This window comes from Chiloscyllium plagiosum, chromosome 48 (assembly GCF_004010195.1).
Source record: "Chiloscyllium plagiosum isolate BGI_BamShark_2017 chromosome 48, ASM401019v2, whole genome shotgun sequence".
Taxonomy (NCBI): Eukaryota; Metazoa; Chordata; class Chondrichthyes; order Orectolobiformes; family Hemiscylliidae; genus Chiloscyllium; species Chiloscyllium plagiosum.
In genome coordinates this window covers 9,352,437-9,362,215 of record NC_057757.1, presented here as the reverse complement: position 1 = coordinate 9,362,215, position 9,779 = coordinate 9,352,437, and the positions used below count along the sequence as shown (strand labels likewise).

At 47.9% G+C, this 9,779-nt stretch overlaps 1 protein-coding gene across 1 annotated transcript in view; it reads right to left on the bottom strand.

Annotated features, from left to right (window-relative positions):
* Positions 1-9,779, bottom strand: part of LOC122544415 (phospholipase D1-like) — a 71,502-nt gene that overhangs the window by 32,078 nt on the left and 29,645 nt on the right. The window contains exons 10-12 of the mRNA XM_043683664.1: positions 7,792-7,902; positions 6,467-6,640; positions 4,270-4,468 (exon numbers count right to left, since the gene is read on the bottom strand). Coding sequence (XP_043539599.1) covers positions 4,270-4,468; positions 6,467-6,640; positions 7,792-7,902 — 484 coding nt within the window. The remainder of the gene's footprint in view (positions 1-4,269; positions 4,469-6,466; positions 6,641-7,791; positions 7,903-9,779) is intronic.

The following is a 9,779-nucleotide window of genomic DNA, read 5'->3' as shown; positions in this document are numbered from 1 at the left end:
ACCCAGATCCTTCTGTATATCATTGTAGACCCAGATCCTTCTGTATATCATTGTAGACCCAGATCCTTCTGTATATCATTGTAGACCCAGATCCTTCTGTATATCATTGTAGACCCAGATCCTTCTGTATATCATTGTAGACCCAGATCCTTCTGTATATCATTGTAGACCCAGATCCTTCTGTATATCATTGTAGACCCAGATCCTTCTGTATATCATTGTAGACCCAGATCCTTCTGTATATCATTGTAGACCCAGATCCTTCTGTATATCATTGTAGACCCAGATCCTTCTGTATATCATTGTAGACCCAGATCCCTCTGTATATCATTGTACACCCAGATCCCTCTGCATATCACTGCACACCCAGATCCCTCTGCATATCACTGCACACCCAGATCCCTCTGCATATCACTGCACACCCAGATCCCTCCGTATATCATTGTACACCCAGATCCCTCTGCATATCACTGCACACCCAGATCCCTCTGCATATCACTGCACACCCAGATCCCCCTGTATATCATTGCACACCCAGATCCTTCTGTATATCATTGTACACCCAGATCCCTCTGCATATCACTGCACACCCAGATCCCTCTGTATATCATTGTAGACCCAGATCCTTCTGTATATCATTGTAGACCCAGATCCCTCTGTATATCATTGTACACCCAGATCCCCCTGTATATCACTGCACACCCAGATCCCTCTGTATATCATTGTAGACCCAGATCCCTCTGCATATCATTGTACACCCAGATCCCTCTGCATATCATTGTACACACAGATCCCTCTGCATATCACTGCACACCCAGATCCCTCTGTATGTCACTGCACACCCAGATCCCTCTGTATGTCATTGTATACCCAGATCCCTCTGTATGTCATTGTATACCCAGATCCCTCTGTCTGTCAATACACTGAAGGGTTCTGCCATTCACTGTAAAATTTCCAACTGTACTTGACCTTTCAAAAGGTCACATGTCTGGATTAAACTCCATCTGCCTGTTATCTGCCTGTGCCTCTAACTGATCTATCTCCTGCTGTATCTGACAATCCGCCTCACTATCTGCAACTCCAGCAGTCTTTTTACCGTCCACAAACTTACTATTCAGACCAGCCCCATTTTTCTCCAAATCATTTATGTCGACCGCGAGCACCGATCCCTATGGAACACCAGGGGGCGGCACGGTAGCTTAGTGGTTAGCACCGCTGCCTCACAGCGCAGGGGAGCCGGGTTTGATTCCAGCCTCAGGCGACTGTCTGTGTGGAGTTTGCACTTTGACCCGTGGGTTTCTCCGGTTTCCTCCCACAGTCCAAGGATGTGCAGGTTAGGGTGGATTGGCCATGCTAAATTGCCCCATAGTGTTAGGTGCATTAGGCAGGGGTAAATATAGGGTAGGGGAATGGGTCTGGGCACATTACTCTTTGAAGGGTCGGTGTGGACTTGCTGGGCCAAAGGGCCTGCTGCCATACTGCAGGGAAACTAATCTAATCAAACCACGAGTCACAACCCTCCGTTCCCAAAAGCATCCTTCCACCGTTACCCTCTGCCTCCTGTGACTAAGCCAGTTCTGTATCCACCTTGCCAGCTCACCCCCGATACCATGTGACTTCACCTTCTGTCCCAGTCTGCCATGAGGGACCTTGTCAGGAGGTTTTACTGAAATCCATGTAAACAGCCTCATCTGCTTTTCCCTCATCAATCATCTTCATCACCTCCTCAAAAAACCCGATTAAGTTAGTGAGGCACAAGCTTCCCTGCACAAAACCACGCCGACCATCACTAATCAGTCCGTTTGTTTCTTGTCCCCGAGATCTTGTCCCCGAGAATCTTTTCCAATAATTTCCCGACCACCGACATGAGGTTCACACAGGCCTGCAATGTCCTGGATTATTCCGTGCTACCTTCTTAAACAATGGGACAACATTGGCTATTCTCCTGTCCTCTGGGATCTCTCCAGTGGCCAAAGAGGATCCGAAGATGTCCATCCATACTCCAGCAACTTGTTCTCTCGCCTCCCTCAATGTCCTGGGACCCAGGGACTTATCAGCCTTAATACTTTTTAAGACGCACAACACCTCTTCCTTTTTAATGGCGACTTGACTGAGAAATTCCACACCCCCTTCCCTGGGATCATTCTCCACCAATTCCTTCTCTTTGGTGAATACCGACACAAAGTATTCATTTCGGACCTCACCAACTCTTCTGCCTTCAGGCACAGATTCCTTCTTTTGTCCCCGAGTGGGCCAACCCTTTTCCTTTTGTATAAAGCGCTTTGGGATTCTCCTTCATCCTGTGTGCTAACAACTTTTCATGACCCTTTCAACCTCTCCAATTCCTCGTTTAAGTTCTTTCCCACTTTCCTTATGCACTTTCAGGGCTTCGCCATTTCCCATCCTCCTAGACCTGACACGTGCTTCCATTTTCTTTTTGACCAAGGTCATAACATTCCTGGTCATCCAAGGCGCGTGTTACTTGCCACACCCATCCTTCATTCTCGCACAGGCGGTCATTATTTTTGCTTTCTTCTTATATTGTGTCCCCTTGCTCCAGATCCTATAGCCAGAGGGAAATAATCTTTCTACATCCACCTACATTTGATACTCCTGCTTTTATTAAAATTCTGATTTTTGTTTCTTAGCTTTTTTTTTTAAATTCGGGATTTTGTAGCCAAGATGACGTCAGAGAATGACCACACTGTGCGCTTTTTACTGTACTCCTGTATTTGGATACAGCAACATCCAATTTTTATTCGAATTCTAATCTTTCAAACTCTGATATCTGGACAAAGTCTCTCCCATGAGGGAAATATCCCTTCAACATCCACCTGACCAAGTCGCCTCAGAATCTCACAAGGAATTGGTGGAGAATGATCTCAGGGAAGAGGGTGTGGAATTTCTCAGTCAAGTCGCCATTAAAAAGGAAGAGGTGTTGTGCGTCTTATCAACCTTAATGCTTTTTAAGTCCCTGGGTCCCGGGACATTGAGGGAGGCGAGAGAACAAGTTGCTGGAGTATGGATGGACATCTTCGGATCCTCTTTGGCCACTGGAGAGATCCCAGAGGACAGGAGAATAGCCAATGTTGTCCCATTGTTTAAGAAGGTAGCACGGAATAATCCAGGACATTGCAGGCCTGTGTGAACCTCATGTTGGTGGTTGGGAAATTATTGGAAAAGATTCTCAGGGACAAGATCTATATGCGTTTAGAGACAAACGGACTTATTCGTGATAGACAACATGGCTTTATGTGGGGGGTCGTGCATACCTAACTTGATTGGGTTATTTGAGGAGGTGATGAAGATGATTAATGAAGGAAAAAGCCGATGATGCTGTTTACATGGACTTCATTCTTTTAAAATCTAATAGATATAGGTCTGGACTGTTCAAAATATGATAATCCCGTCAATTAGTTATGTGAACCCACTTTAAACTACTCTGAATACGCGAGTTTTGAGAAGATTTGTAGCTCAGGTTGAGTTCTGGACGTGGGTTTGCTCGCTGAGCTGGAAGGTTCATTTTCCAGCTAACGGCATTTACAAAATACCGTGCAAGGACTGTAACAAACACTACATTGGACAAACAGACAGAAAACTAGCCACCAGGATACATGAACACCAACTAGCCACAAAACAAAATGACCCTCTCTCACTAGTATCCTTACATCCGGATGAGGAAGGACACCACTTCGACTGGGACAACACATCCATCCTAGGACAAGCCAGGGACACGCACGAGAATTCCTAGAAGCATGGCATTCCAACCAGAACTCTATCAACAAACACATCGAGTTAGACCCCATCTATCACCCCCTGAGAAAAAGAACAGGAAATGACATCACCACAGGAAATGACATCACCAACCCAAAGAAACCCAAACATCTAAATAGAAAGTAGGAATCATGTACAGTGCTTTGCCTCTAGGCCCACTGAAGATGTTACCTACTAGGGTGACGAAACATCTGGAAATGAACCTTCCAGCTCAGTGAGCAAGCCTACATCCATTACTGATAAACCTGATATGAATTACCTTTGTCCCAGACGGCGTTAGAGTCATTCAGTTGGCCTCTTATACTTTACTGATAACCCTGGGAATAGTGTGTATTAATTAGCTCTGCATTCTCTTCTCATGGTCAGTGTATAAACTCAACAGGAACTCCAGAGATTATCTCTGAGGTAACAGCATGGTAACAGCTACCTGCTTATCCTGAAGCACAGGGAGGGTTCTGGATGGTTAAATTCTAAACCTGAGGAAGCTCAATTTACCTTCAAAAGGCTTGTCCAGCTCAACCCAGTCCTTCTGAATGAAGTTACAATAGTCTTTTCCAAGCCAGAATTGCCCAGCCGCGTTACAGTCTGTTGAGTCAGCCCGGCAGCGAGAACGCCATTCCTTCACCTCCTCGAGTGGTATTCCCTTCTCCTCCTCAGGTTCCTCAAGACGCTCCTCTTCGCTGTGATTACAAACCTACATGTAGCAAATCGTCAACGTCAATTAACGAGATGGTCAACAGGAATATCCTCTCCCCTCGACATCAGGAAGAGTCTTGAATCTCCGAAATGTGAACTCATTATGCAGGCAGACATTTGAAGTGCCACTGCTGAGGGAGTGCCGCACTGTCAGAGGGTCAGTGCTGAGGGAGTGCCGCACTGTCAGAGGGTCAGTGCTGAGGGAGTGCCGCACTGTCAGAGGGTCAGTGCTGAGGGAGTGCCGCACTGTCAGAGGGTCAGTGCTGAGAGAGTGCTGCACTGTTGGGGGAGGGGGGGGGGGTCAATCTTTCAGAGAAATTAAACTGAGGCCCTGCCTTGCCTTCCTGGCTGGATGTGGTAAAAAATCCTGCAGCCACTATTTTCAGAAATATTTATGCAAAGTGCTATCGTTTAAACATATTATCTGAACATTTTGCAACTTTAAAGTAACCTTAAGTGTATTGCTACTTATTAAAAAACCTGTATACAGCGGAGATGGTTCCTACTGACTGCTTCCATCGACTCTTATTTAAGTGAATAGAAGTCTCATCAGTGGGAGAGGCTAACTGATCATTTAACTGCTGCTTGTGACAGGGTAAGCCTCATTATTTTAGGATATCCCCCAAGTTATAACAGCTTGTGAGCTACTCTGTGTTTTTGGGGGATGCGTACGTGTGACCCAATGACAGAAAATAGAGCAGAGGACAGTAATAGGCAGCTATCCCTCTATTCCCTGTCTGTTCATGCGTCTGTCTAAATGCTGTCGTAACGATGGTGTGACTGGACTGGAAACCCACTTTGGGATGACGGGCTCAAACCAGTAAAATTCATTAAAAACTCTGGGATTGATAAGGCCATTACAGTGAAAGCAATCATCGATTGGCCACACAAACCCATCTGGCTCACGAATGCCCTCTGGGGAAGGAACTTTTCAGGCCGCATCCAGTTACGGACAGAATGAGGTGGAGTGTAGGCTGCACTCCTTCGAGACCCCAAGTTTATAGCAACGCAAGAACAAGAGGAGGCCATTCAGCCTTCATCACCATTCTATATCCTCCAACTCGGTGCTCTGTTCCTGCCAATCTCCCCATGCTCTTTAATCCCTTCAGCCCGAGGAACCTTCTTAAAAACGTGAGATGCTTTGGCCTCAACTGCTTCCTGTGGAAGAGAGTTCCACAGGCTCTTCACTCTCTGGGGGAAGATATTTCTCCTCATCTGTGTCCAAAATGGCCCACCCTACATCCTTAAACTGCGACCCCCAGGTTCTGGGGGACATTGGGGACATCCTTAATGTATTTACCCTGTCTGGTCCTGTTAGAATTTTATAGATTTCTAGGAGGTTCCCCCACCCCCCACCTCATTTTTCAAAAACGCCGGCGAATATAGTCCTAACTGATGGAGAGTCTGTTTATACATCTGTCCTGTCACCCCAGGTATCATCTGGTCAACCTTTGGTACAATCCCCTCCTTCACCAGAACATCCTTCCTCAGATAAGGAGACCGAAACGGAGGATACAGAACAACCTCTGTTATCCGAACATCAATTATCCGAATTTCAGATTATCCAAACAAGATCACAAGGTCCCGAAAAAAGTTTATTAAATTTAAATAAAAGCACAGAAAGAGCAGGCAGCCTGGGCTGGCGGTGGGAACAGGAACAGGATCGCCATGGCAACCCTGATCCTGCTATTGCCACTGCCACCGGAACCCCGATGAGTTGTCCAAACAATCAGTTGTCCAAACAAAATATTCCCAACCTGCCTTGTTCAGATAATCGAGGTTGTTCTGTATATCAACCTATCGAAATTGGTGCGTGTGACACTGCTTGGCATTAGCCCTTTCAACCCCATAAAAGACACATCCCATGGACAAGCGGGGAACAAAAAATACAAAGTTGGTGACGATGAAGAGGACAGGCGGTGAGGAGAGGGGGATGGGGAAACGTGAAAAGGACGGAGGACAACAGATCAACCACGAAAGAGGCAGCTGCACGTACCGGCTGAGATTGGGGAGCTTCCAGGTCGGTCAGGCGATAGTCCTGGTCGTCCCACCTGCCGTAGGCCAGGTCCAACCCTCCCAGGAAGGCCAACGATTGATCGATGACGACCAGTTTCTCATGGTGGGCCCAGAGCAACACTGTGGAGGAGACATGATCCGGGTGCCTCATCACCTGCTCGAGGGGAACAAACAGAGTGTGAGAGAGAGAGAGAGAGAGAGCGCGAACGAGAATGAGAGCGCGAAAGAGAGTGCGAGAGAGAGCGAGCGAGCGAGCGAGAACATGGGAGTGCGAGCGAGAGCGAGAGCAAGACTGCGAGAGATCAAGAAAGCACGAGAGACAGCAAGCGAGAGAGAGCGAGCGAGAGACAGAGCAAGAGACAGAGCAAGAGAGTGCGAGCGAGAGTGAGAGAGCACGCGAAAGAGAGTGAGAGAGCGAGTGACAGCGCGAGCGAGAGACAGACAGCGAGAGACAGAGCCCAAGAAAGTGAGCGAGAGATCGCAAGAGGGAGAGAGCGAGAGAGAGAGAGAGAGCGAGCGAGAGAAAGAGAGCACTTCGGCTTGCAGGGAAGTTTCTGGACTTGAGACAGATAACAGACAGAGAAACACAACTCTAAGAACATTGCGAATGAGCTGTCTGTGAGGGCCAGGTACACAGTGGGGGTTGGACGGCATGGCTTAAAGATGTTGGGAAGATGTTTCCCATTGGGAGGAGAGACCCGGTCCTGCGGGCACAGCCTTAGAGTAAAGGGAAGAACTTTTCAAACAGAGATAAGGAGAAACGTCTTCAGCCAGAGAGTGGGCAATCTATGGCCATTCACTGCCACAGAAGGCTGTGGGGGCCAGGTCATTGGGTATATTTAAGATGGAGATGGATAGGTTCTTGAGTACCAAGGGGATCCAGGGTTACAGGGAGACAGCAGAAAAATGGGGTTGAGAACCTTACCAGCCATGATTGAATGGTGAAGCAGGCTTGATGGGCTGAATGGCCTAGTTTCTGCTCCTGTGCCTTCTGGTTGTAAAGATGTTCCCAAAGTGGGAACAGCAAGAGCTCCATAATCCGAGAATCAGGAGCTACACATGTGCACCCTCATCCAGTCCTTAAAGCAGAGTTCCACAAGACATGAATAGCTTTAGCCCTGACAGACTCACTGAGAGCTCACTCTCGGCCAAGGGCTGAAGGGGCTCTCTCCATGTTGGAATGAGACTTGCCCATTTTGGGCTGTAACTCTCACAGCAGTCGAAACTGTGATGGAGAAACCTACTGTGCAGAGGGTCAATGAGCTCACATACCACAAACCGTCGCACACTCGGAAGAGACTCTACCGTGATATTTGAGTGCAGCGCTGTCAACGTTCGCTTGCTGTATCCGCTGTTAATGCCCAAGGCAAGCTCCACCTCTTTATACAACAGCACAAATATCTTCACACCCTGTTCCTGGAGACAGGGAGGGGGAGGAGGAGGGGAAGAGAGAGAGAGAGGGAGACAGGGGGAGAGACAGAGACAGGGAAACAGGGAGAGAGACAGAGAGACAGGGAGAGAGACAGAGACAGAGAGACAGGGAGAGAGACAGAGAGACAGGGAGAGAGACAGAGACAGAGAGACAGGGAGAGACACAGAGAGACAGGGAGAGAGACAGACAGAGAGACAGAGAGAGAGAATAATCAATAATCAAAACAAAATACTCCAGATGCTGGAGAGCTTCAACTAAAGCAGCAAGTGCTGTGAAACCCGCGGGTGTCCGAGTGTCTGTGGGGAAACCCGCGGGTCTCCGAGTGTCTGTGGGGAAACCCGCGGGTCTCCGAGTGTCTGTGGGGACAGAAACCAGAGTCACATTGGATTGAAATGTTAACTGTTTCTCTTCCGACTGACGAAAGTTAAGGGTTGGATTAACTTTCTGTGACCAAGGGTCAGTCAGGTTCAGGACAGCACCTTCAAATCTGCAGAGATTCCGTGTGGAATCTCCTTCCCGACATCGGAAACAAAGATCGAAGATGCTGGAGACACTCTAGAGGCTTCAGAGGGCGCAAACCCTTCATCTCACTCAGCGTTATCTTCATTCTCTTCCTCAAGTGCCTCCTGGCTTTAAGCCTTCCTCCAACAGGAGCAGGCCCTGCCTATCAACGCTGTCCACATTCCTCGTGACGTTGAGCACTTTGATCAAATCTCTTCTTCCTCTAAGGGGAACAGTCCTGACCTCTCCAATCTATCCTTGCCACTGAAGTTCCCCGTCCCGGGACCATTCGTGTGAGGAATTTGCAATAATAAATGACCCGAGGCAAATGCTATTGAGCTCAAATTCCACTCCAATGGCTGGTGAGATTAAAACTCAACTATGGAATTGTGGAATTGAAAGGGAGTCTCAGGGGTGGTCATCAGGAAATTATTATTGCATGGGAACACAAAGTCTTGCAGATGCTGGGGAAACATAGTTCTGAAGAATTATCCCAGACTCAAAACATTAACATCTGGTTTTCTCACCACAGATGCTGCTGGACCTGTTGAGCTTCTCCAGCTCACACACCCCTTCAAATTAGGAGCAGAAAAAGGCCATTCAGCCCTTCCATCCTGCTCCGCCACTCAATACGCACGTGGCCAATCAGTTTGTGCTTTCGATTCCACATTCCTATCCATCAGCCCCACCCCACCCCCTCCCCCGATACCTCAGCCTGACCAGAATCGATCCAAGTCACCTCAAACAAATTCAACGACTCATCGCCTGTTACCCTCCCCACCTCCCCGCGAACCAGAGAGTTCCAAAGATAACCGTGAGGGGAAACCAAATCCCCCCCCAACCCCGGTTCTGGAGTTTCTGACCTCTAAGCGCTCCCCCACTCCACCTCCACAACAGAGACCGTCCCATGTCCATCTTATCCTGAACAGGTTTGACATTATAACTTCAAATCAAGTCACCCCCTCATCTTCCTCAACACGCGAGGTAACAAGCCCAGTCTGTCTAATCTTTCCGCATAACCAAAGATGAGTTTATAGAATGAGGGGAGCTCTCTCAGAAACCTGTAAAACTCTCAAGATTAGGCAGGGTAAACGTTAAAAGGATATTCTCGATGACTGCGGAGTCTGGAATGAGGGGAGGGAGACATACTCTGAGCTTATAGGATAGCCCATTTAGAACTGAGGGGAGGAAAGTCGATAGGATAGTGAAGGCGGCGTTTGGTATGCTTTCCTTTATCGGTTAGAGTATTGAGTACAGGAGTTGGGAGGTCATGTTGTGGAGGTACAGGACATTGGTTAGGCCACTGTTGGGATATTGCATGCAATTCTGGTCTCCTTCCTATCGGAAAGATGTTGTGAAA